This window comes from Phyllobates terribilis, unplaced genomic scaffold, assembly GCF_046119375.1.
Source record: "Phyllobates terribilis strain yellow unplaced genomic scaffold, ASM4611937v1 Scaffold_1__5_contigs__length_1240528914, whole genome shotgun sequence".
NCBI lineage: Eukaryota > Metazoa > Chordata > Amphibia > Anura > Dendrobatidae > Phyllobates > Phyllobates terribilis.
The window spans coordinates 842,576,303-842,603,941 of NW_027362761.1; the positions used below are offsets into that span (position 1 = coordinate 842,576,303).

Genomic DNA, 27,639 nt, shown 5'->3' on the forward strand with positions numbered 1-27,639 from the left:
AAGGCCAAGTCGACCTGTCATTGGCTACAGCAAAACAAAGTGAAGGTTCTGGAGTGGCCATCTCAGTTTCCTGACCTCAATATCATTGAGCCACTCTGGGGAGATCTCAACCGCGCAGTTCATGCTAGACAGCCCAGGAATTTACAGGAACTGGAGGCTTTTTGCCTAGAAGAATGGGCGCTTTACCATCTGAGAAATTAAAGAACCTCATCCGCAACTACCACAAAAGACTTCAAGCTGTCATTGATGTTAGAGGGGGCAATACACGGTATTAAAAACTGGGGTATGTGAACTTTTGATCATGGTCATTTGGATGTTTTTGGATGTCATTAAGATTTAAAAAGAGAAAACACAGTAGTTTGACAATAAATGGCTTCACCCAACCAATAACCATGAGTGAAGAAAAAGTTTTTTTGTTATCATTCATATTCTCTGAAACAAGGCCAAGAAAGTAAAAATACTGCCGGGGTATGTAAACTTTTGAGCACAACTGTAGATCAAGCGAACAATGAATCGCAGGTTCAAGGATCCTAAGATAAATAAAAACTTAAAATCGATCAAAATATTGTATCTACCGCAAAATTATACCAGTAAAAACAACAGTTCTCCACACAAAACACAAGCCCTCACACAGCTCATTTGATGAGACAATAAAAACATTTCAAGTCTTGAAAAATGGTGACACAAACCAAAATATTTTATTTTTACATATTTCTGTTTTTTCTTTCACCGTTTAAATGAAAAAAAATAATTATGCAAGTTTGGAATTGCTGTAATCACATTAACATGTAGAATCATGTTTTCAGGCTATTTTACCATATAATGAATACCTTAAAAACAAACTCCAAGAAAGAATGACTGAATTGCATTTTTTTTTTCACAATTTCATCCCACTTGCATTTTTCCTGCTTTTTCAGGAATGAATTTTACCATTAATTTCAGAATTTTTTTCTGTTTCAAGATAAATGGTGTCATTCAAAGCTACAACTCAGCCTGCAAAAAACAAGCGCTAAAAAGAGAGAAAAAAAGTTAAAGAGCAAAAATGAAAAATTGTTCAGTTCTCCAGGGTGTTAAAGTAATTCCAAAGTCAAACTTCATGGTACAGAAGGAATGTTCTACCTGATTCTAGTAAATTTTTTAGCTGACAATAATTTCACATTTTTTAAAATAATATTTATGTTATGTAAATATTATACTAGTATCTCTTTTGTTTATTCTGTCTGTATATTAATTGATAATATTTTTTTACTAGGTTCTTATGTGCCTGAAGGTCTAATGATATCATGTACATGGGACTATGTGACATCTACAACTGCAAACAAAAGTTACACTATGATGCTGTGTTGCTGTGTCTTCTTCATTCCGCTCCTTGTGATACTTCACTGTTATTTGTTAATGTTCCTGGCTATCAGAAGCACCAGCAGGTAAGACATTATTATTACATCATCATGAGAGATAATGTAACTAATATTCCCCATGCTGGCTAATAATTTCTCCAAAACTGAACCAATGTATCAGTAATATGAGTTACAGCCAAAATGGCCAACTATCAAAGCTGTCAAAATTAAGCCAGCAATACGCTCATTAATTGGGTGAGATGATTTTTAATTTAGCCTAAAAATAATAGTTATTGTCAGCACATCACCTTGTTTTAACACCTTAACGACTGCCAATATGCATTAAAACGGCGGTTGTTAAGGGGCCTTATTCATTTTAAAAATGGCGATCAAGAATAATACAGGGTGGGTCATTTATATTGATACACCTAAATTAAATGGGAATGGTTGATGATATCAACTTCTTGTTTGTGGCACATTAGTATATGGGAGGGGGAAAACTTTTCCAGATGGGTGGTGACCATGGCGGCCATTTTGAAATCGGCCATTTTGGATCCAACTTTATATTTTTCAACTGGAAGAGGGTCATGTGACACATCAAACTTATTGAGAATTTCAGAAGAAAATCAATGGTGTGCTTGGTTTTAACGTAACTTTATTCTTTCATAAGCTTTTTACAAGTTTATGACCACTTATAAATTGTGTTCAAAGTGCTGCCCATTGTGTTGGATTGTCAATGCAACCCTCTTCTCCCACTCTTGACACACTGATAGCAACACCGCAGAAGAAATGCTAGCACAGGCTTCCAGTATCTGTTGTTTCAGATGCTGCACATCTCATATCTTCACAGAATAGACAATTGTCTTCAGATGACTCCAAAGATAAAAGTCTAAGGGGGTCAGATCGGGAGACCTTGGTGGCCATTCAACTGGCCCACGATGATCAATCCACTTTCCAGGAAACTGTTCATGTAGGAATGCTCAGACCTGACACCCATAATGTGGTGGTGCACTACTTGTTGGAAAAACTCAGGGAACATGCCATCTTCAGGGCATAAAGAGGGCAACACATCATCATGTAGCAATTTCAGATATCCAGTAGCATTGAGGTTTCCATTGATGAAGAATGGCCTCACTATTTGCACCCCATATACCACACCATACCATCAAGATAGGAGGTGGAGGTTGAAGAGGGGGAGGAGGAACATGAGCTGGTTGCTAGCACAACAGAGGCTAGTACCCACACAAGCTTCATCCCTTCTCTCCTATGTGGATGGGCTGAGGAAGGGAATGAGGAGGAAGAGATAGAGGAAGAGGAGATGGAGAGTAGTCATCATGGTGGAGACAGGGAAGTGTTGGCTGTAGGAAGCTATGCACATATGGCTGACTTTATGTACCATTGCCTTTCCCGTGACCCTCGCGTTACATTCATCTCGGCCAAACAAAGAATACTGTTTTTTCACCCGGCTAAACCCAAGCTGCGAGGAGAACCTTGCATATCTCCTTCCTGAGGTTAAGATGTGTACTAAAGTAGTGGTATACCAGAAGGCAATTGTGGAAAATAGGTTGAAAAAATTCCCATCAGACAATGCTAGCGGCAGGGGGGCAAACTTCCTTGCCCAACCAAAGAGGGAGACACACACCAGGTATAGCAGAAGCAGGGGTACACTGTGAAAGGCCTGGGCCAATTTCATGACACCCTTCCAGCATCCACGCCCTGATAACTGGATATTTTTGAAAAGGACAGAAATATTTTTAAAGATGGTCAAGCAATATCTGGCCACCAAAACCAGCGTACTCCCTTATTCCTCTGTGACCTTCAACTATTGGGTCTCAAATCTGGACACCTGGCATGAACTGTCCTTCTGTGTCTTGGAGGTATTGTGGTGCCCTGCTGCTAGTGTCTTGTCTGAGCAGGTTTTTAGTGCCGCCGGGGGGGCAGGGTCATAACAGAGAGGCGCTTTCATCTGCCAACAGAAAATTCTGACAGGCTCACACTGATAACTATGAACAAAGCCTGTATTAGCCCTGACTTTTCCACACCACCAGATAACAGCAACACAAAGTTTTTTTAATCTTCAATATTTTAATGAGGCCCTCAGTTGTTGCCTTCAAAGGTGTATGAATGACCCTCCTTATATTTTTTTCTGGCTTTGCACTGTGAGCAAAGCTTTTATGAGTGTAGAAGTAGCACAACTACACTTTCTTAATTTTGTTTATGAGGCACTCCAGTTGTTGCCTTCAAGGGTGTATGGATGACCCTGCTTGCAACTATTGGCAGGTTTTGCACTATGTGCAGAGCTTTTATGAGTCTAGGAGTACAACAACTACACTTTGTTCACAATATTTGAATGAGGCACTACAGTCGGTGCCTTCAAGGGTGTATGGATGACCCTGCTTTTAATTTTTGGCAGGTTTTGCACTTATTGCATAGTCTTTATGAGTGTAGGAGTACCACTACATGAAAATTTGAACACAATGTGTATGAGGTCCTCCTTTATATCTAATATTTGATGTATCTGAGTTCCTCTTCCATCAAATTTTTGGCAGATCTTGCTTCCTTCATAAATTACACTTAAATTTCCAATTTTTTATACAAATTTCAATTTTGGTTTTCTTAAATTATTATTTTTTAAGTCCTATTTAAATTTTGCCTTATATACAAGTCATTACACAGGAAAGAATGTTTCTTAACATTTTTTTTCCTGTAAACTCCAATTGCTATTCGATTTTGAAAGTTTTATTGTCAGTCCTTAAAGTGGAGTAAAAGTGTGACACCATTGTTCTCAGCAGCGATTTTGGAGTCAGAGATGCTTCCAGGGGTCTTCCCCATGCTCTATTCTCCTTCCATTCAGAACTTTTACATCCATTTGAAGATTTTCACTGCCCCCCAGACCTCCTTTTAGCGTCTGCCAGAAAAATGCTTGGATTTCTCATTGACTCCCATTATACTTGTTACTCGAAATGAGCATACGAGCATTAGGAATTGCTGGGCTTGAATAACAAGCATCCAAGCATTTTAGTGCTAGCTCATCCCTACTGTCAACCAACAGTTTGTTGGTGGATTTCCATTACAGACTATCTAAAAGTTCATTTTAGGTATAGTCATAAGACACCTTGTTCTAACTGTAGCTGGCAATGTAGTGACAGTCATGACCACTTTGCTAAGTAGATTACCTAGTTTGATTAAGTTATTCACCATGATTTTAATGTCTCATTTTATGCTTTGAGGTCGGTCCAGACCTCAGAGCATAATAAATGTAATACAGTATGTAAAAAATAAAAAAATCCTTATACTCACCTTACCACTCACCTATCTGGCCTCTCTTGCACTTCATTGTCACCTGTCCAGTCCTTGTTGCATCTTCTGATCCTCGCCGTTCACGCTAAAATATCCAGGCCTCTCACATTCACTTCTGGCTCTGTTGATACTCGTGACGGTTCTGTACAAGCGCACGAAAGATGAGAAAGTCATGACATCATGACGTGTGCCGTGGCCTTGCATGCACATGCACAGAGCTGGCCTGAGCCTCAACAGAGCTTGACCTTTCAGCTCAGCATGAGAGGGCTGGGGATTTCAGCTTGAGCAACAGGGATATGAAGAAGTTGACAATGACCGGACAGATGACTGTGAAGAGCAGAGAGGCTGAAAAGGTGAGCAGTGAGGTGAGTATAAGGATTTATTATTTTCTTAAACTTTTGGTGACTTCGGCATGGAAGCGAATTACTCGTATTATTCGCATTTTTGTGAATGTGGATTTTTGAAAAATTTGGGTGGAATGGAACTGTACTCTAATATATTGGCTCATTTCTAATATCTAATGTAAATAAATTGTCCCAGGCAATTTACATGTTTAGATAAATCAAACTAGTAGAAAATAACAAAAGCTTGAAGCATGACGCTATCTAGGTATTAAAACTTGTAATGATCCCTAAGATATTATTTTTTTCTCTTAACTAAGATTGAGAAAGATCTAAAGAGACTGGAAGAATTTAAAATTCTCCTGATTTAGCAGAAGCAATATAATTCAGCTGAACTTCCTTCTTTATTAAATTCAGAGATTATTTTATAGATTTATGTGATGAACGAATTGCTCTAGAATTAATCACCACTATTTAATTAGAAATAAAGAGAAAGGCAGTATCGGCTTACCTGACATGAGAAAATATTAAGAAGCAAACTAAATGATTAACTGGTTCTTCATATTTATCTTCATCAGAAACTATGGACTGACCTAGAGAAACATGCATAAGATAAAGAAGCCATCAGTCAGGAATAAACTTGATAAAATAAAATACAAAAGCATTTCTAAACTGTTTAATGCTATCTCTTTACTGGCTTCAAGCGTATTAATAATACAACTTGATCCCACCAATATGCACAGAAATGTTATTGATATCAGTGATACCTAACAAATACTGGAAACTCAAAAATAAATACATGATGATCCCAATTTTATTAATATATTAATAAATCAAATTTGGACTGAAGGAAAGCTTATGACAATTGACAAACTTAATGCCCTTAGACTAGATACCGTCTTCAATAAAATGAATATGATACCATCAGCAAAATGTTGAAAGACAATAGCCAAGATCATTTTAGGCACAAAGATACTAACCAATTTAGAAAATGTATAATAAACAAGATACATCTGACTAAATCTTTTTTCCGCTATCTACAAACATATAATCATAGATATACAGTAGCATATAAACATAGATCAAACAATTGCTTCCGTTTTAAATAAATGGTCCTTAGATTCTCATTAAAATTGATGTTAAGATTAGTGATGAGCGAGCACTAAAATGCTCGGGTGCTCGAAGCTCGGGTCGAGCACATTGGAATACTCGGGTGCTCGACCCGAGCAACGAGCCCAATGTAAGTCTATGGGAAGCTCGAGCATTTTTCTGGCGGTCCCTCCCGGCGGTCTGCAGAAGGTCAAAAATTGCCCAAATCGATGGGAACAGTGCTCATATAAACGTCAGGCAGGCAGAATATATAGGCAGACAGGCAGGCAGGGTATATAGGAGGGTGCATGAAAAACATAGCAGGGCACTTGGAACACACTAGTGCCCTCCGATTTTCATGCACCCGTCTTTTTAAAAATGGCGGCCAGCAATTCATCAGCGGCATACACCGGTACCCGACAATTTAGAACATAAAGAATAGAGCATCACACATAGATTAGAAAGAAACATGTCAGTCACATATATAATAAGTGCAGTGACAGTGTTGGTTACTGTACTTGTTATTTAGTGTTAAAATAAAGGATTTATTAAGAAAAAAATAATAGTGTTTTTGTCTCTTTAAAAAAGCCGGCCGGCAATTCATCAGCGGCATACATCAGTACCCGACAATTTAGAACAGAAAGAATAGAGCATCACACATAGATTAGATAGATAGAAACATGTCAGTCACATATATAATAAGTACAGTGACAGTGTTGGTTACTGTACTTGTCATTTAGTGTTAAAATAAAGGATTTATTAAAAAAAAAAAATTGGCGTGGGGTTCCCCATAATTTTAGTCTCTAGCGGAGGCTAAGCAGACGGCTGGGGCAGATGTTTGAAGCCTGGGAAGGGGGTAATACCCATGGAGCTTCCCAGGCTACTAATATCAGCCCCCAGCTGAATACCTAGCCTTTACTAGCTATTAAAATGGGGGACCCAAAAAAAAATGTCAAGGGGTCCCCCCTATTTTAATAGCTAGCAAAGGCTAGGCAGACAGCTGGGGGCTGATATTAATAGCCCAGGAAGGGTGCCATGAATATTGGCCCCCTCCCATGCTAGAAACACCAGCCGTCAGCCGCCCCAGAAATGGCGCATCCATAGGATGCGCCAATTCTGGCACTTAGCCTCACTCTTCCCACTGCCCTGTAGCAGTGGCAGTGGGGTAATAGGGTTGGGGTTGATGTTAGCTTATAATGCCAGCTGACATCAAGCCCAGGTTAGTAATGGAGAGGCGTCTGTAAGACACCCCCATTACTAATCACATAGTGAAAGTTAAAAAAAAACACAAACACCCAGAATAAAGTCCTTTAATTGAAATAAAGACACAATTCTTTAATGTTCTAAATTAAACTCTACTTACCATCACGCCCATTCCAGCTGAAGCCAACGATCTCCTGCAATAAAAGTAAAATAATAAACCAACCTCATCCTTACCTTTCCATGGTTCCCAGGACGGCTTCAGCTCTGCTACATTGACATGACAGGCTGGATCGCAGCAGAACGCTGCCATCCAGCTTGCCATGCCGCAGATTCTGAGAAGCTCGTCGGTGAAGCTCCTCAGTGTCTGGCTGTGATGGCATCCAGATGAGCCGAGTTCATGTCCAATGAACTCAGCTCACCTCATGCATGTCACTGACAGCGTGGGAGAATTCTCCTGCGCATACGGTGTCGGCAAATGACGTCACCGCTTGAGCAGGAGAATTCTCCCACGCTGTCAGTGACGTGCATGAGGTGAGCTGAGTTCATTGGACATGAACTCGGCTCATCTGGATGCCGTCACAGCCAGACAGTGAGGAGCTTCTCTGACGAGCTTCTCAGTGTCTGCAGCTTGGCAAGCAGGATGGCAGCGTTCTGCTGCGATCCAGCCTGTCATGTCAATGTAGCAGAGTTGAAGCCGTCCTGGGAACCATGGAAAGGTAAAGATGAGGTTGGTTTATTATTTTACTTTTATTGCAGGAGATCTTTGGCTTCAGCTGGAATGGGCGTGACGGTAAGTAGAGTTTAATTTAGAACATTAAAGAATTGTGTCTTTATTTCAATTAAAGGACTTTATTCTGGGTGTTTGTGTTTTTTTTTAACTTTCACTATGGGGTTAGTAATGGGGGCGTCTTATAGATGCCTCTTCATTACTAACCTGGGCTTGATGTCAGCAGGCATTATAAGCTAACATCAACCCCAACCCTATTACCCCACTGCCACCGCTACAGGGCAGTGGGAAGAGCGAGGCTAAGTGCTAGAATTGGCGCATCCTATGGATGCACCATTTCTGGGGCGGCTGAAGGCTGGTGTTTCTAGCTGGGAGGGGGCCAATATTCATGGCACCCTTCCTGGGCTATTAATATCAGCCCCCAGCTGTCTGCCTAGCCTTTGTTAGCTATTAAAATAGGGGGGACCCCACGTCATTTTTTTTTGGGGTCCCCCATTTTAATAGCTAGTAAAGGCTAGGTATTCAGCTGGGGGCTGATATTAGTAGCCTGGGAAGCTCCATGGGTATTACCCCCTTCCCAGGCTTCAAACATCTGCCCCAGCCATCTGCTTAACCTCCGCTAGAGACTAAAATTACGGGGAACCCACACCAATTTTTTTTTTAGTAAATCCTTTATTTTAACACTAGATAACAAGTACAGTAACCAACACTGTCACTGTACTTATTATATATGTTACTGACATGTTTCTATCTATCTAATCTATATGTGATGCTGTATTCTTTCTGTCCTAAATTGTGGGGTACCGGTGTATGCCGCTGATGAATTGCCGGCTTTTCATGTTTCACTGTGAGCACTGTTCCTATCGATTTGGGCAATCACTGTAATGCCACAACCACCATGGCTGTAACATTACAGTGAGTGGCAGACAATTCCTGCATGATTGGTGCTCTAAATAGCGCCAAACATGCAGGACGGGGACCCGAGCTCCCGCCCGAGCATCTCGAAAGTACTCGGTGAGTTCCGAGCATCTCGAGTACTGAGATGCTCGGGCGAGTACCGAGCAGTGGCGAGCATGCTCGCTTATCACTAGTTAAGATCAAACAAAAGAAAGAATCTTAGATGCAGCCATTCCATTTTGATAGATAAGAGAATTCAGAAAATTAATTATAAATTGTTAACTCGAAGGTATAGAACATCTAAACTTCTACATCGAAGTAACCCACAGTAAGTATTATGTTAGAGATGTGAAATTACCCTTATATATGGTTACATTGCAACTACTGTACAGACCAAAAGTTTGGACACACCTCATTTAAAGATTTTTCTGTATTTTCATGACTATGAAAATTGTACATTCACACTGAAGGCATCAAAACTATGAATTAACACATGTGAAATTATATATTTAACAAAAAAGTGTGAAACAACTGAAAATATGTCTTATATTCTAGGTTCTTCAAAGTAGCCACCTTTTGCTTTGATGACTGCTTTGCACACTCTTGGCATTCTCTTGATGAGCTTCAAGAGGTAGTCACCGGAAATGGTTTTCACTTCACAGGTGTGCCCTGTCAGGTTTAATAAGTGGGATTTCTTGCCTTATAAATGGGGTTGGGACCATCAGTTGTGTTGTGCAGAAGTCTGGTGGATACACAGCTGATAGTCCTACTGAATATACTGTTAGAATTTGTATTATGGCAAGAAAAAAGCAGCTAAGTAAAGAAAAACGAGTTGCCATCATTACTTTAAGAAATGAAGGTCAGTCAGTGCGAAAAATTGGGAAAACTTTGAAAGTGTCCCAAAGTGCAGTTGCAAAAACCATCAAGCGCTGCAAAGAAACTGGCTCACATGAGGACCGCCCCAGGAAAGGAAGACCAAGAGTCACCTCTGCTTCTGAGGATAAGTTTATCCGAGTCACCAGCCTCAGAAATCGCAGGTTAACAGCAGCTCAGATTAGAGAGCAGGTCAATACCACACAGAGTTCTAGCAGCAGACACATCTCTTCAACAACTGTTAAGAGGAGACTTTGTGCAGCAGGCCTTCATGGTAAAATAGCTGCTAGGAAACCACTTCAAAGGACAGGCAACAAGCCGAAGAGACTTGTTTGGGCTAAAGAACACAAGGAATGGACATTAGACCAGTGGAAATCTGTGCTTTGGTCTGATGAGTCCAAATTTGAGATCTTTGGTTCCAACTACCGTATCTTTGTGCGACGCAGAAAAGGTGAACGGATGGACTCTACATGCCTGGTTCCCACCATGAAGCATGGAGGAGGAGGTGTGATGGTGTGGGGGTGCTTTGCTGGTGACACTGTTGGGGATTTATTCAAAATTGAAGGCATACTGAACCAGCATGGCTACCACAGCATCTTGCAGCGGCATGCTATTCCATCCAGTTTGCGTTTAGTTGGACCATCATTTATTTTTCAACAGGACAATGACCCCAAACACCTCCAGGCTGTGTAAGGGCTATTTGACCAAGAAGGAGAGTGATGGGGTGCTACTACAGATGACCTGGCCTCCACAGTCACCAGACCTGAACCCAATCGAGATGGTTTGGGGTGAGCTGGACCGCAGAGTGAAGGCAAAAGGGCCAACAAGTGCTAAGCATCTCTGGGAACTCCTTCAAGATTGTTGGAAGACCATTTCCGGTGACTACCTCTTGAAGCTCATCAAGAGAATGCCAAGAGTGTGCAAAGCAGTCATCAAAGCAAAAGGTGGCTACTTTGAAGAACCTAGAATATAAGACATATTTTCAGTTGTTTCACACTTTTTTGTTAAGTATATAATTCCACATGTGTTAATTCATAGTTTTGATGCCTTCAGTGTGAATGTACAATTTTCAAAGTCATGAAAATACAGAAAAATCTTTAAATGAGAAGGTGTGTCCAAACTTTTGGTCTGTACTGTATATCAAGCAATTTTTCAATAAGATCAGACAAATCATTAATCGCATATATAATACAAATGTTTTATTTATCAGAATCATTGATTATACTTAATTTATCTGATATACAGACGACAGCAATAAATTTTCCCCTTATGCCTCACATTAATATGCAGCCAAGGTTCTTATTTCAAGATATTGGAAAGACAACCGAGTTCCAAATTGAAAGGTTTAATGAAATGTGATATTGGGTAAACTAATTTCATTGGGTAAACTAATTAATTGGGTAAAATAATTAAATTGTGTAAACTAGACAAATATGAAAACGCCTGAAACTTTTGTTCCAAATTTTTAAATTGCAACTTCATAGACACCTTGCTTCATGGCAATTTGTGATCTGCCCTTGAATATTGGATGCAGGATATGTATTTGAATACATTTGTGTTTGATTGAATTCATTACTAATATTTCAGATGCAAGAAAACATGGTAACAATCAATGTAAGCAAGTCTTGTAATACATATGATTGCTTACTTTTTTTTTAATTCTATATCATAATTATAAAATAAATAAAGAATATGCAAGACAAATAAAAATAAAAAATAATAAAGACTGAGAACCTCATGTGATGCTATGTAGGTATTCAGTATTCAGCGGGAAAGATTTAAATAAAATTACTCACTCATTTCAATTGTGGATGTAACCTCCAGATTGTGATGAAGCTCAGGGTGCTGCCATCATCTATTCGTCACCTACACAATCTATTATGAGATTCCAAACACAAAGGGAGTGATTCATCAAGACCAGTGATTTTCTCGTTGGTTTTGATGAAGGGGCATTTTGGAGCGGATGCCTCCTAATGATTCAGGAGATGAGCATAGTAGTGTGAGACTCTATTTGAGCCTCTCCACAAATTTTACTCCAGCCTATGCTGGAGTAAGATTTTCGGCGTAGTAAATTCCACCGCTCGTCATTAATTTGACAAGCTGGTGGCACAACACCGCATCACATCCCCATCCTGCCCCAGCTTCGCCCACTTTGTCATAGCTGGGGTGAGAATGATATGAATACACCCGAAGTCGCACTTTTTGCCCAACTTTGCTTTGCGCAAAAAATTGCGACTTTTCAAGAAAAAAATTCACAAGAAATCTGGCTAAAAAGCTTTGATGAATCATCCCCAAAGTCTGTATATTTTTAGTAACAATATGTTATCATATGCTAAATAATTTATGCTGTGTTACTAAATTACATACCTATGTTAGAGAGCTGCCATGTACCACTCGAATCTTTCCACTATTTCCCTGCTCAGTCACTTAGGGCCCGACTTATTAGTACTAATGTTTCAAATGCAAATCCTCAAGTGAATCTATCAGCACATTTTTGCTATGTAATATGAGGGCAGCATGAGGTAGGGGTTAAAACACTGAATTCAATGTGTCACTTATCAAGCTGCGTGCTGTTGTTACTTACTATGAAGGCTTTATCACTATCTCCTAGGTCTAGGATGTGCATGTGACTGCTAGTCTGACTCTGCCCTGTCCTGTGATAAGCAGCTCACTGTTAATACATAATCTAAATACAGACCATGGTGTGGACGGAGTAAGTTTTCTCATTTCTGCTTCATTCTAAATCTAAGAACTCTGAATGTGTCACAACTGTTGCACTCAGTAAACTAAGTGATACATCATTAGATTCAGCTTCTCTTTACCTATATTATGATGCTCTCAGATGAGGTAGCAAAAGCCTGCTGACAGATTCCCTTTAATGATGGGCGTGCAGGAGTAAGAGGCACCTAATTTCATAGAATCATAGAATGGTAGAGTTGGAAGGGACCTCCTGGGTCATCTGGTCCAACCCCCTGCTCAAAGCAGGATTCACTAGATCATCTCAGACAGATGTCTGTCCAGCCTCTGTTTGAAGACGTCCATTGAAGGGGAACTCACCACCTCTCGTGGCAGCCTGTTCCACTCATTAATCACCCTAACTGTCAAAAAGTTTTTTCTAATATCTAATCTGTGTCTCCTCCCATTTAGTTTCATCCCATTGCTTCTAGTCTTTCCTTGTGCAAATGAGAATAAAGATGATCCTTCTACAATGTGACAGCCCTTGACATATTTGTAGACAGCTATTAAGTCTCCTCTCAGTCTTCTTTTTTGCAAGCTAAACATTCCCAAATCCTGCAACCGTTCCTCATAGGACATGGTTTGCAGACCAGTCACCATTCTGGTCGCTCTTCTCTGAACTTGCTCCAGTTTGTCTATGTCTTTTTTAAAATGTGGTGCCCAAAACTGTACACAGTATTCCAGATGAGGTCTGACCAAAGAGGAGTAAAGACCGATAATGACTTCACGTGATCTAGACTGTATGCTTCTGTTAATACATCCCAGAATTGTATTTGCCTTTTTTGCTGCTGCATCACACTGTTGACTCATGTTCAGTCTATGATCTATTAGTATACCTAAGTCTTTTTCACATGTACTGTTGCTTAGCTCTATTCCTCCCATTCTGTATATGCTTTTTTCATTTTTGATGTAGTGCTTTGCATTTTTCCCTGTTAAAAGCCATTCTGTTGGTTGCTGCCCATTGCTCCAGTTTATTTAGGTCTTTTTGAATCCTCTCTCTCTCTTCTCTAGTATTAGCTATCCCTCCTAGCTTTGTGTCATCAGCAAATTTAATCAGTTTACCCTCAATTCCTTCATCTAAATCATTGATAAAGATGTTGAACAATACAGGTCCCAGGACGGAGCCCTGTGGTACCCCACTTGAGACATTCATCCAGCTGGATGTGAAGCCATTTACAACCACCCTTTGAGTCCGATCACTAAGCCAGTTATGAATCCACCTAACAGTTGCCTGGTCCATTGCATACTTGGTCATTTTTTCAATAAGGATGGTGTGAGATACTTTGTCAAATGCTTTGCTGAAGTCAAGATATACTATATCTACAGCATTTCCCTGATCCACCCAGTCAGTGATTCTGTCATAGAAGGAAATTAAGTTAGTCTGACATGACTTGATAGTTACAAACCCATGCTGACTCTGGTTAATCACTTCATTCTTATCCATGTACTTACATACATGTTGTTTAATAATTTGTTCAAAGATCTTTCCTGGTATAGAAGTCAGACTCACCGGCCTATAGTTCCCTGGGTCCACCTTCTTCCCCTTTTTGAAGATAGGAACAACATTTGCTCTTCTCCAGTCTTCTGGGACTTCTCATGTTCTCCAAGAATTTTCAAAGATTATGGAGAGTGGTTCTAAAATTTCTTCTATGATCTCCTTCAGTACTCTGGGGTGTAATTCATCTGGACCTGGAGACTTGAACTCATTTATGTTAGCTAAATATTCCCTCACAATCTTTCTGTTTACAGATAACTTGGATTCCTCTATTCCTTTAAAAGGACAGTGAAGATCAGTTGATGTTACATTTTCTTTCTGAGAGAAAACAGATGCAAAATAGGAATTAAAAAGTTTGGCCTTCTCAACATCCTCTCTTACCATTTCTCCATTTTCATCCTGTAAAAATCCTATAGCATCTTTGACTTTTCTTTTACTTTTGACATACCCCCAAAATCCTTTTTTATTGCTTTTGACATCTCTTGCAAGCCTTAATTCATTGTCAGCTTTAGCTAACCTGATACGTGCCCTGCAGGATCTGCAGACTGCATTATAATCTTCTTTAGATATGCCTCCCTCTTTCCATTTAATAAACATTTCTTTCTTTCTTTTTAGCATGTGTTTAAGTTCTGTGTTCATCCATCCTGGTTTCCTTAAATGCTTCCCATTCTTCCTACTTTTCGGGATTGTTAACGATTGTGCTTTGAGAATCTCATTTTTAAAAATTTCCCATCCTTCCTGGACATTTTTGTCCTTAAGGACATCCAGCCATTGGATCCCTCCTATTCTCTTTCTGAGTCTCTTAAAATCTGCCTTTCTAAAATCTAACCTTGAAGTTTGAGTCTTCACATGTCTTCCTCCTCTAGTTATCCAAAATTCTATAATAGCATGATCGCTGCCTCCTAGGGTCCCAGCCACCTTTACCTCCTCAACCATTTCCTCCCTGTTTATAAGGATTAGATCCAAAGTAGCAGATCCCCTTGTTTTCTCCCCTACCTTTTGGAAGATAAAGTTGTCAGCAAGAGAGGATAAGAATTTTCTTGACCTGTTAGTTTTACTTGAGAGAGATTCCCAACAAATGTCTGGATAGTTGAAATCTCCCATGACCACTACGTCATATTTTTTGGAGAACTTGGTCATTTGATACATAAAGAGTTCATCCATATCTTCAGCTTGCCCAGGTGGCCTGTAGTAAATGCCTACAATGGTGTCCTTTCCATTGTTCTCTCCTTGTATTCTTACCCAAACAGTTTCCACAGAACTCCCAGTCTCTGAAGCTTCAATCTCTGTGCAGATATACGCTTTTCTAACATACAATGCAACACCTCCTCCTCGTTTATCAAGTCTGTTTCTTGCAAATAAGTTGTATCCTTTTAGCCTTTTATTCCAATCATGTGTATCGTCCCACCAAGTTTCAGTGATTCCAATGACATCATATTCCTTTTCTTGCATTAGTAGTTCCAATTCTCCTTGTTTGTTGCCCATGCTTTGTGCATTTGTATAAAAACATTTTAGTTTGTGATTGGTTTCTCTTCCTCCCATATTTTTATTATTTAAATTGTTTTGTCTTTGTTCTTCCTTTCCACTTCCAGTAGCAGAGATCTCAATAGTATTTGTCAGCTGTATGGCTTTTTCTGGCCTTTTGCTTCCCTTCCCACATTGTTCTAGTTTAAAGCTCTTCTGATGAGTGTAGCAAGGCGACTTCCAAATACATGTTTTCCAGTCTTCGTAAGGTGCACCCCATCTCTAGCAAGTAGTCCATCGTATAGGTAATTCATTCCGTGATCCAGAAATCCAAATCTTTGTTGACGGCACCATCGACGTAGCCAGTTGTTCACCTGTAGAATCTTATTCCACCTCATTGTTCCATGGCCATCCACTGGGAGGATGGATGAGAAGACCACCTGCGCTCCCAATTCTTTCACTTTCTTGCCTAATTTGTTAAGAGGCACATGCCACTTGATGAATTAAGGGCATCTTATCACTGGTGTGCACCTCCATGCATCTAAACAAAAATTGTCCCTCAAGTCACAAACTGGATAAACATTTCTGGCATAAGTTACGTCTCAAGACTTGATGTATTTATCGTGTGGACTTCGCCATGTTCTGTCCCACTCCAACTCTTTCCACTTTGGCAGAGTTTAAGAGAAGCTGAAAATGGACAAAAAGCACACATAAGACGTTGTCCAGATACAGGTGTTGTTAGGTACGGTATTGTTAGGTATGGTATTAGCTCACCTGATTTGGTGGTGAGAAGCACAACTCTTATAAAGGCTTGGTAAAATATTCAGCTGCTGCTGCTCCACTGGTTGGAAGTTTGAACATGGATATCAGAAATAGGATAGGAAATGCGAATAACGCCGGTAAACTAAGAAATCTGAGATCCTTGGTATTCAGATAGTATGCAGTTTATTCTCAACATGTATCTAAGTTGTGCTGACTTATTCCTCGGGAGCACCACAGAAAATGAATCTGTGGTTCCCGTGAGGAAGAAGTCAGCACACAGCCGCATCTGCCTCATACCCGGCTCCTCTACAATACAACGCTCCACTCCATATACCTCAATACATTTGACTGCATGATATCTTTTGCTAATTCTGCTGACTTGTTTGTTCAAATCTGATTTATACCAATTATGTTCTTGATAAAGATTCTTTTCGGTTGAAACGTTGGACCTATTCTTGCCAGATCAAAATATAAAATTCACTTATTGCATCAAGATCTTTGTTCTACATCTGTTTAGTCTCTGTACTCAGGAATGGTCAGCCTCTGTACTCATTAGACATGGGGCTAGAAGAGATAGAGTACTTAATTCTAATACAAAGCTGTGTTGCTTGCTCTGCAAACCACAGTGGTAGGGGCACTGGCAGGTAGTAATCAGGTGGGGAGGAAAGGAGCTGATGCAGTTTCCTGCACAAAGACAACTATCAGCTGAATCCAAGATAACGATGGTGATGATGATTCTGTTGTGGATCAGACTAAAGTGCCGAGGAGGTGATATCATCAGACGAACAGGGTGTTGGCCTAGGCAATACTTAGCGCAGGTGACATGCAGCTAAAAGATCCTCTATGGCAAAATCTGGTTCATGTTCTGTGGTATCATCACCATTATTGTCATCCATCACTACTGTTCATCGTACTGTGAGTACATCTTCTTCTCTTTTCCATCGCACTGGCAAATATTTATCCTGACTGGATGTTGAGAAAACAGACATACTGTTCCTTTCATCTGCTAGTCACTTGCCTTTCAAAAAATGATGGCATGCACTCTGCTTTGCTGGAAGATAGCCAGCTATCATTATTTCTCAGAGATAGGGTGCTTGCTCTCTGATCTCACATTTAGGAGGACCTGTTGCACGCTCAACCTGTCTTTGAACTCCCCTATGCGCTACATTGTAAACACCTGGACCAGTAACTATGGACATGGACAATACACGGCCCACTGGGTAAATGTTTGTAGTGGCAGCGATGCACCACCAAAACCTGGACAGGTGAAGAAGTCACCTTTCTTGTAGCTATGTCTGTGACCCCATCGCCAACAGCCACAGGGTACAATGTTGATTTCATATACCAATCTAACTAATTTTGATCATGCAAAGTAAAGCGCTGCCATATATCAGATGAGCAGCTACTGTGCAAGAATAAGTAACTCTCACGCTGGATGGCTCACTGTGAATTGCAGCTAGGAATTGTCATGAGCAACAGTGCCCAGAACATGTTGGCTGCCATATGGTCATGCAAAGTAGCTCACGTTCCTTGCATAACTGACATCCTGTGTTTAATAGTGCAACATTTCTTTCAGAAATATACCTGTTTAACTAGCATGGTGGCTATAGCCATGAAAGTGTCAGTTTATTTCATCTGTTTCTACAAGGCAAAGCATGCCCTCCCCTCAGCCACTGAAATTCAACTCTTTGAGATCCACCAGCTGATAAGGGACGTGTGTCGCCTACTGAAGTCCTTTAAAGAGATGACCAAATTTGTCAGGGACAATTGTGAAATAAAAGATCTCATCCATCTTATATTAATTGTGGAAAAAGTCTGTTTGGGACCCTCAAGGTCCATTTTACATACAGCAGAATTTGGTGTTAGAGAATGAACAGCAGCAGATGGATGTGGAATGAGATATAGAGTTGGCACAGGCTGGGGATGAGGCTGACAGCCAGAGTTAAAATGACAATGCTGGCCATGACAACCAACTGTAACATCAGGGTGATATAAATGAATCAACGGGGTCCTAGGTCGTGTTGGCCAGCATGGCGAGCTGTATGCTGGAATGGTTGGGGGAGGACAAGCATATTGTTACCATCAAGAAAAGGAGTGACTATTGAATAACAATGCTTTTTGATCCCTCACTATAAAAGCAAAATGTGGGAATTTTTTCAACATCTGAAAAGGTATCCAAATTAGCTTATTGCCAGGATAAGCTTGGTTACTTTCCCTGAGGAGCTTTTGCCAGACACTTGTTGACCGCATGACTAACTAGCAGACCCCTCTGCAATCTCCACAAACCCAATGCTTCCTCGCCTATGCCAGAGTTAGGTCTACAACAAATAGCCGAGGCAGCAGCAGAAACAGCTTCAATATATTTAACATGGTTACATAGGTTGAAAAAAGACCTAGGTCCATCAAGTTCAACCTTTCTCCATCAATTATACATTTTGTCACTAAATTATTTATAACCCACAATGTTATGGGTACTGAGGAAATCACTTAGCCCTTTTTTAAAAGCTGTTATAGTGTCTGCCATTGTGGTAGGGCATTGCACAGTCTGACTGCTCTGACTGTAAAGAACCCTTTCCTATTTAGCTGCCGTAATAGCCTTTCTTCCACCCATAATAATTGCTCCCTGGTCCTTAGTATGGTCTAATAGATAAGATGTTTTATCTACCATTGCAACAACTTGATGCACTTCAGCAGAGATGCATGGTCAGGTTCAGTTGTACCTAGACTATGTCCTTTCTCAGGCAGATACTATGAGCCTTGATGCCATGGACTTCCAAGTGAGCAGACTGGACCATTGGCATGAACTGGCCTAAGCTATATGTCTTTATCTGCCCTGTCCTAATTTTCTACTATACCTTTTCTGCCATTGCCACTGTGAAGCCATGCAAGCCACACATTTCCTGGCTGTGCACTGTGTTGTATAGTGATAAACTGTACTTCTCATGCGAAATGTACTCTTGAGAGTTCACATACATCAAACGGCTCACAAAATAGGGCTACTTCTTTTGAAAGGCTCAATGACAACAAACCATTGCTTCTTTACTTTGAAAACAGATCCTACTTCCTTACAAAGGGGTATTATAAGACTTAAGTTTTCTTTCACTAATATTTGAGAAGCCATTACAGGACTCCTAGAACTGTACTGAACCTATTTGAGCTCTTAAATAAAAGCACAGTCTTTATTAATGTCCAAGTGACTTAAACCTATCTGGCTAGGTGAAAACGTATGGTAACTGGTGTTGGATGCAATACACTGCAGTATCAGACTTGTTAATCTACTTGAATTACAGATTTGGTCTAAAAATATCCCATTTTGGTGGCAGATGTTTGCTTCAGTCACAAGAGCGATGTCGGTGTGGGTTGTCACCAGCGGCTGTTACAGTGCCCCCAGCCCTGGATGAAAGCCAGCCCCCATGCAGAGCTAGTGTCAGTCAGGGCCAGTGCACTCAGTGTATACTCAGAGTGGTGACTGAACCCGTGGCGGCGCCGACCCCATGACTGAAAACTAAATGCTGCTAGGGGGAATAGAGTTCATTGGTTAAGTGCGTGTGCTGGGCAAGTTAATAACTGAGGCAAAAAAAAGGAAAGAGGGCACCACCAAATATAGGGGATCAACCTACAGCATAACCAAAACAATGAACCAAGCAAAAAAGAGGGAAGAAGGTATGCAATGAAGAAGGGATCGCCCATAAAAATCTATTTTATTAAACAATACAGCCAAAGGTATACATAAAAACACTTAAAAAGTCAAAGAGCTAACACTAATAATAACCAGACAAATCCCTTGTTAGAGCATAAGTCTGCCCCATCTGATGGAAAAATAAATAAATAAACAGCTATACAACAGCAAATATAGCAATCTGAAAATGTAATAACATTACTATGCCCAGATCAGCTGTCATGTGCAGGGAAAGATGTGGGCTTAGCCCCGGAGCCCGCATCAAAGGCAAGGACATGTACCTGTACATCATTGGTCATGAAGTGGTTTAAGGAATCATTAAAGTAATCAACTGTCATTACCATCTGTGAAAAAGTAGCTATGTCAGCTTGTGCTATGGAGTCTTGCGAGTTACTACTTACAACTTTAAAGGGAATCTGTCAGCAGGTTTTTGCTACCTCATCTGAGAGTAGCCTGATGTAGGCAAAGAGATCCTGAATCCAACGATATATCACTTAGATTAGCGGGTGCAGCCGTTCTCACAGAACCAGAGCTTTTAGATTTAGAATGAAGCAGAGGTGAGAAAGCTAACCCCACCCACACCAGGCTCTCTATGTATAAAGTTCATAGATAATGAGGTGCTTTTAATTTCTTAGTGATAAATCCTTTGCAGTTAGTAAACTACAGCCTGTACTTTTACAAGTGTCCTGGTAGCCCCATCCAAGAAGAGCTAATTTGGATTGAGATACAAATTATTTCCAAATCTGCCATGTTTGGTTCAAATTTAAAAAAAAACTAAAATACAATGCATCGGAGAAAAGAAAATAACACACAGCCAGTGTCTGAGTGTACAATTCTTGTCTGCCCTCAGATCCCAAGCAACAAGTATTTTATTACACCCCCCAGAAGAAAGGGGATGGCTATGTGCCTTACCTAACACAAAGAATTTTAATTTGAAATAACAACGTCGTAAATTATGGTAACTGAAGCAGATGTCCTTGAACTAAACTAGCTCTGTCCCATTAACTATACTTAAAAAAAAACAGAGTAAAGCGTAACAGAAAGACACCACTATATAAGATTCAACACAAGCTAATATTAAAATACAAAATAATCAAAGATATATGAATTGTCTAAATAATAAAGCAAATTATAAATATTGACCATAACACAAGTGACACATCCCTGAATTCTATATTTCAGCCTCTATCTCCTGCTGTCTTCAGATTACATAGCAAAAACCTGCTGACACATACCCTTTAAGTTGGGGTTACCTGACATCTTTGAATGCAACATAGGTTTTGTGGCCAAATAATGCTGTATGCCGTTGCATAGTGTATGGGGACACATTGCGACCCATATGGTAGAGCAGCAAGTAAGCTGCAAAAAATATGACCCTAAATCTGACCCTAATCATTTGCACTATAACTTAACAAAGTAGTGGCAGAAGAATTGAACGTTTGTAGAAATGTGTTTCTCAATACAGCGAATAAAGCTTAGCTTACTTATTCTTGATGCTAACGTTCAAACTGCAGTTCATATGAACCTTCTTCAGGATTTAGATAAAAATCAATATCAGATTTTTCTAATGGAGCAGCTGTTAGGGCAAACATCTGTATATGAAAGATTGAAAGGATTTACTAGTCATTATGGTAATGGGGAATCTTTAAGGAGCATTGTGTTACTAAGAAAAGGAACCTTCCTAAGAATCTTTATACTGTATATCATAAAGCTTACGAATAGGCTTGTATTTTTTAAATACCGTATATTCCGGCGTATAAGACGACTTTTGAAGACTGAAAAATCTTCTGTCTAGTCTGGGGTCGTCTTATACGCCGGTAATGCTTTTGAACTTTCAGAAATTGACATGCGGGGATACTCTGGGGGTGCTAATAAGCTGCCGTGGCCGTATCCCTGCCATGTCCGAATTAAATATAAGGTGGAGGGAGTTAAAATACGGCGGCGGTAGGTCCAGACAGTCAGCGCTTCTGTGCTGAAACTGACACATCGCTGCGTATTCCCAGCTCCGGACACAGCGCAGGGCTTCTGTGCCGACAGCTTTCACTTGTCACAGAAGCGCTGCGCTGTGTCCGGAGCAGGGAAGTTCGCATCGCTTCTGTGACAATATATGAAAAGCCGGCAATTCAGCAGCGGCATAAGCCGGCACCCGACAATTTAGAATAGAAAGAATAGAGCTTCACACATAGATTAGATAGATAGAAACATGTCAGTCACGTATATATGAAGTACAGTGACAGTGTTGCTTACTGTACTTGTCATTTAGTGTAAAGGATTTATTAAAACAAATAATAGTGTTTTCATGCACCGTCTCTTTAAAAAAGCCGGCCGGCAATTCAGCAGCGGTACCCGACAATTTATAAGAGACAGAATAGAGCATCACACATAGATTAGATAGATAGAAACATGTCAGTCACATATATATGAAGTACAGTGACAGTATTGCTTACTGTACTTGTCATTTAGTGTAAAGGATTTATTAAAACAAATAATAGTGTTTTCATGCACCGTCTCTTTAAAAAAGCCGGCCGGCAATTCAGCAGCGGTACCCGACAATTTATAACAGACAGAATAGAGCATCACACATAGATTAGATAGATAGAAACATGTCAGTCACATATATATGAAGTACAGTGACAGTGCTGGTTACTGTACTTGTCATCTAGTGTTAAAATAACGGATTTATTTAAAAAAAAATTGGCGTGGGGTTCCCCTTAATTTTAGTCTCTAGCGGAGGTTAAGCAGACAGCTGGGGCAGATGTTTGAAGCCTGGGAAGGGGGTAATACCCACGGAGCTTCCCAGGCTACTAATATCAGCCCCCAGCTGAATACATAGCCTTTACTAGCTATTAAAATGGGGGACCCCCCAAAAAAATGACGTGGGGTCCCCCCTAATTTAATAGCTAGCAAAGGCTAGGCAGACAGCTGGGGGCTGATATTAATAGCCCAGGAAGGGAGCCATGAATATTGGCCCCCTCCCAGGCTAGAAACACCAGCCGTCAGCCGCCCCAGAAATGGCGCATTCATAGGATGCGCCAATTCTGGCACTTAGCCTCGCTCTTCCACGCTGCCCTGGTGCGGTGGCAGGGGGTAATAGGGCTGGGGTTGATGTCAGCTTATAATGCCAGCTGACATCAAGCCCAGGTTAGTAATGGAGAGGCGTCTATAAGACACCCCCATTACTAACCCCATAGTAAAAGTTAAAAAAAACACAAACACCCAGAATAAAGTACTTTAATTGAAATAAAGACACAATTCTTTATTGTTCTAAATTAAACCATACTTACCATCACGCCCATTCCAGCTGAAGCCAACGATCTCCTGCAATAAAAGTAAAATAATAAAGCAACCTCATCCTTACCTTTCCATGGTTCCCAGGACAGCTTCAGCTCTGCTACATCGAGATGACAGGCTGGACCGCAGCAGAACGCTGCCATCCAGCCTGTCATCCCGCAGACACTGAGAAGCGCAGGCATGCTTGCGCTCCTCAGTGTCTCGCTGTGACGGCATAAAGATGAGACGACAATGAACTCAGCTCACCTCCTGGACGTCCGTCACTGACAGCGTGGGAAACTTCTACTGCGCATGCGGGGAGCAGGAGAATTTTCCCACGCTGTCAGTGACGTGCATGAGGTGAGCCGAGTTCATTGGACATGATCTCGGCTCATCTGGATGCCGTCACAGTCAGACACTGAGGAGCACAAGCATGCCTGCGCTTCTCAGTGTCTGCCGCATGGCAAGCTGAACGGCAGCGTTCTGCTGCGGTGCAGCCTGTCATGTGAATCTAGCAGAGCTGGACCGGTCCTGGGAACCATGGAGAGGTAAGGATGAGGTTGCTTTATTATTTTACTTTTATTGCAGGAGATCGTTGGCTTCAGCTGGAATGGGCGTGATGGTAAGTATAGTTTAATTTAGAACAATAAAGGATTGTGTCTTTATTTCAATTAAAGGACTTTATTCTGGGTGTTTGTGTTTTTTTTAATTACTTTACTAGAAATTCATGGCGGTCATGTCTAATATTGGCGTGACCCCATGAATTTCGGGCTTAGGGCCAGCTGATAATGCCAAGCTGGCCTTAACCCCTTTATTACCCAGTGAGCCACCGCACCAGGGCCCTGGATGAGTTGGGTACAGCGCCAGAAGATGGTGCTTCTATGAACGCGCCATTTTCCGGGGTGGCTGCGGACTGCAATTTGCAGCGGGGGGGGGGGGGGCCCAGAAAGCTTGGGCCTCCCTGCGCTGCAGATTCCAGCCCCCAGCTGCCTAGTTGTACCTGGCTGGACACAAAAATAGGGCGAAGCCCAACGTCTTTTTTTTTTTAATTATTTCATGAAATAATTTAAAAAAAAAGGGCTTCCCTATATTGTTGTGTCCGGCCAGGTACAAATAGGCAGCTGGTGGTTGGGGGCAGCCCGTTCCTGCCTGCTGTACCTGGCTGGACACAAAAATATGGCGAAGCCCACGTCAACATTTTTGGGAAAAATTAATTACAAAATTAATAATAATTTAGGGACTGCATCTTTATTAACCCCTCAATTGTCATTTAGTGTTAAAATAAAGGATTTTTTAAAAAGAAAATTGGCGTGGGATCCACCATCATTATAGTCTCTAGCGGAGGTTAAGCAGACGGCTGGGGCAGATGTTTGAAGTCTGGGAAGGGGGTAATACCCACGGAGCTTCCCAGGCTACTAATATCAGCCCCCAGCTGAATACCTAGCCTTTACTAGCTATTAGAATGGGGGACCCCCCCAAAAAATGACGTGGGGTCCCCCCTATTTTAATATGTTTATGAGTGACAGTTTTCCTGCTATATACCTGCATGTCATAAGAATTTAAATTAAAAAAGGACCATGTTAAATTCAAATCTGTTTTTTTTTAATTTTTACCGGTGTTTGGTATGCGTTGGAAAAGGGGTAGTCTTATACGGTGAATATATCCTAAACTCTATATTTTAACAGGAAAGTAGGGGGGTCGTCTTATACACCAGGTCGTCTTATACGCCGGAATATATGGTATTTTTAATACAGCCTTAGATAGAAACATTTTTACTTTCTCATAGTGTAGATGTCTGTTTATTTGTAAAGTAGCGCAGTCGAAAAAATGAGCATTTAATTTGCAGAAGTGATTTTAATCAGTTTCTAGAGCTACAGCATAATCCTATGGCATTAATTCACATACTGTATAAAAAGATTGCAGTATCCTACTCCACCTTGTGATATATATATTTTCTGTTTTTCCTCAGGAATGTTCAGAAGCTTGCATCTTGTGGACGGCAAACCTTCTTGTCACCGTCTATAAAGAATGAATGGAAAATGGCAAAGATTGCATTTGTCATTATAGCTGTATATGTATTGTCTTGGTCTCCATATGCTTGTGTCACATTGATTGCATGGGCTGGGTAAGCAAAATAAAAAAAAAAAGTCGATAGGATTAATAATCATAATTTATGTAAGTGATTAGTTATGGCTGAGCATTTGACATGCATATATTAGTGTTAACTTAGAAGGTAGCTGTACTTTCAGATATCTTTTCAGAATAAGCTGTCCTGTGTAAGTACATGATGACACTGTATCTGCCCATTATATGACTTGTATCTTGCATTTTCACCAATTTTCCTCTCTGCAGGTTCTATCTATAATTTGCAATCCGCTGGGAGTGGGGTTGGGGGAGTGGGGTTGGGGGCTAGCTACAGTTATTACTTCCATAGATAGCACACAGATAGGGATTCCTTCTCTTTATTCATTTTTGAGCATAAAGAGACAAGCTGCTGCAGCATGGAGGATTTATCATTCAGCAGAGGTGAGCTGTCTAGATGTGAATCCGATCTCAGGTGAGGTACATACAGTAAATGACTTGTTAGAAATCTGATCACAATCTTTGTACTTCTCCCTCTGCCTGTTTCTTCTCCCTGCTCCTTCCCCCTCCATTCCATAGGGTATAATGGTCTATGTCACATGAAATCACAGTGAGCTTGTAGTCCGGCTTGTCTGAGCAAGACAAATTTGAGATGTTTTTCAGAGAGAATGAAAAGCTCAAGAGACGGGGAAGGGAAGAAATGTCTGATAAGTGAAAAAGAAACCTGATTTTTCTGATAAGATATATTACAAAGTTTCTTATATTCACTTGTACTATTGATTACTGTAAAACTTGTTGAAAGTACAGTTCCATTTTAATGTATAACAATGATACATGGTTGAAAGTATATAAGTTTAATAAGAATGATCAGTAGACAAAGTTTCCCTGTTGATGTTCCAGTATTCGTGGGTTGAAAGGGGTTATAAAGGAATATTTAATATTTTCACTATGGCCTGTTGTACACATCACCAATCTCTGCCGACATAGAGCAGTCACATACCGCTCCAGTCGGCGATTCAGTTTCTTACTCTGATATCATGTCAGCAAAGCAGCGGCTTCTCTTCCACTCTGCTCTGTTGATGGGGCATAACTGCCAAGATCATGCTGATTGATAGTCAGCTCCCTACTGCCTAACTGCAGGGAGCCGGCTGTAAATCAGCACAATGTCGGCAGTCACACTCACTAAACACAACAGCCGATACAGTGCATTGTGAAAGTGTTTGGCCCTCTTGAACTTTTCTACCTTTTGCCACATTTCTGGCTTCAAACATAAAGATATAAAATTCTAATTTTTTGGGGAAGAATTAACAACAAGTGGGACACAATCGTGAAGTGGAACGAAATTTATTGGATATTTTAAACTTTTTTAACAAATTCCACACTGAAAAGTGGGGCGTGCAATATTATTCAGTGAGGATCTCTGAATGATCCAATGGTGTCCTAAATGACTGGTAATGATAAATAGAATCCACCTGTGTGTAATCAATTCTCTGTATAAATGCACCTGCTCTGTGATAGTCTCAGGGTTCTGTTTCACATGCAGAGAGCATCATGAAGACCAAGGAACACACCAGGCAGGTCCGAGATACTGTTGTGACGAAGTTTAAAGCCGGATTTGGATACAAAAAGATTTCCCAAGTTTTAAACATCTCAAGGAGCACTGTGCAAATGATCATATTGAAATGGAAAGAGTATCAGACCACTGCAAATCTACCAAGACCCGGCCGTGCCTCTAAACTTTCATCTCGAACAAGGAGAAGACTGATTAGAGATGCAGCCAAAAGGCCCATGATTACTCTGGATGAACTGCAGAGATCTACAGCTGAGGTGGGAGAGTCTGTCCATCGGACAACAATCAGTCATACACTGCACAAATCTGGCCCTTATAGAAGAGTGGCAAGAAGAAAGCCATTTCTCAAAGATATCCATAAAAAGTCTCGTTTGAAGTTTGCCACAATCATTTGAAGTTTGCCACAAGCCACCTGGAAGACACACCAAACTGGAATAAGGTGCTGTGGTCAGATGAAACCAAGATCGAACTTTTTGGCCACAATGCAAAACGATATGTTTGGTGTAAAAGCAACACAGCTCATCACCCTCAAAACACCATCCCCACTGTCAAACATGGTGGTGGCAGAATCATGGTTTGGGTCTGATTTTCTTCAGCAGGGACAGGGAAGATGGTTAAAATTGATGGGAAGATGGACGGAGCCAAATACAGGACCATTCTGGAAGAAAACCTGTTGGAGTCTGCAAAGACCTGAAAATGGGACGGAGATTTATCTTCCAACAAGACAATGATCCCAAACATAAAGCAAAATGTACAATGGAATGGTTCAAAAATAAATGTATCCAGGTGTTAGAATGGCCAAGTCAAAGTCCAG

The 27,639-nt window shown here is 40.6% G+C and overlaps 1 protein-coding gene across 3 annotated transcripts in view; it reads left to right on the top strand.

Annotated features, from left to right (window-relative positions):
- Positions 1-27,639, top strand: part of LOC141153439 (melanopsin-B-like) — a 343,613-nt gene that overhangs the window by 161,847 nt on the left and 154,127 nt on the right. For all 3 annotated transcript variants that reach the window (XM_073638228.1, XM_073638237.1, XM_073638245.1), the window contains exons 5-6: positions 1,253-1,424; positions 25,143-25,298. In XM_073638228.1, coding sequence (XP_073494329.1) covers positions 1,253-1,424; positions 25,143-25,298 — 328 coding nt within the window. The remainder of the gene's footprint in view (positions 1-1,252; positions 1,425-25,142; positions 25,299-27,639) is intronic.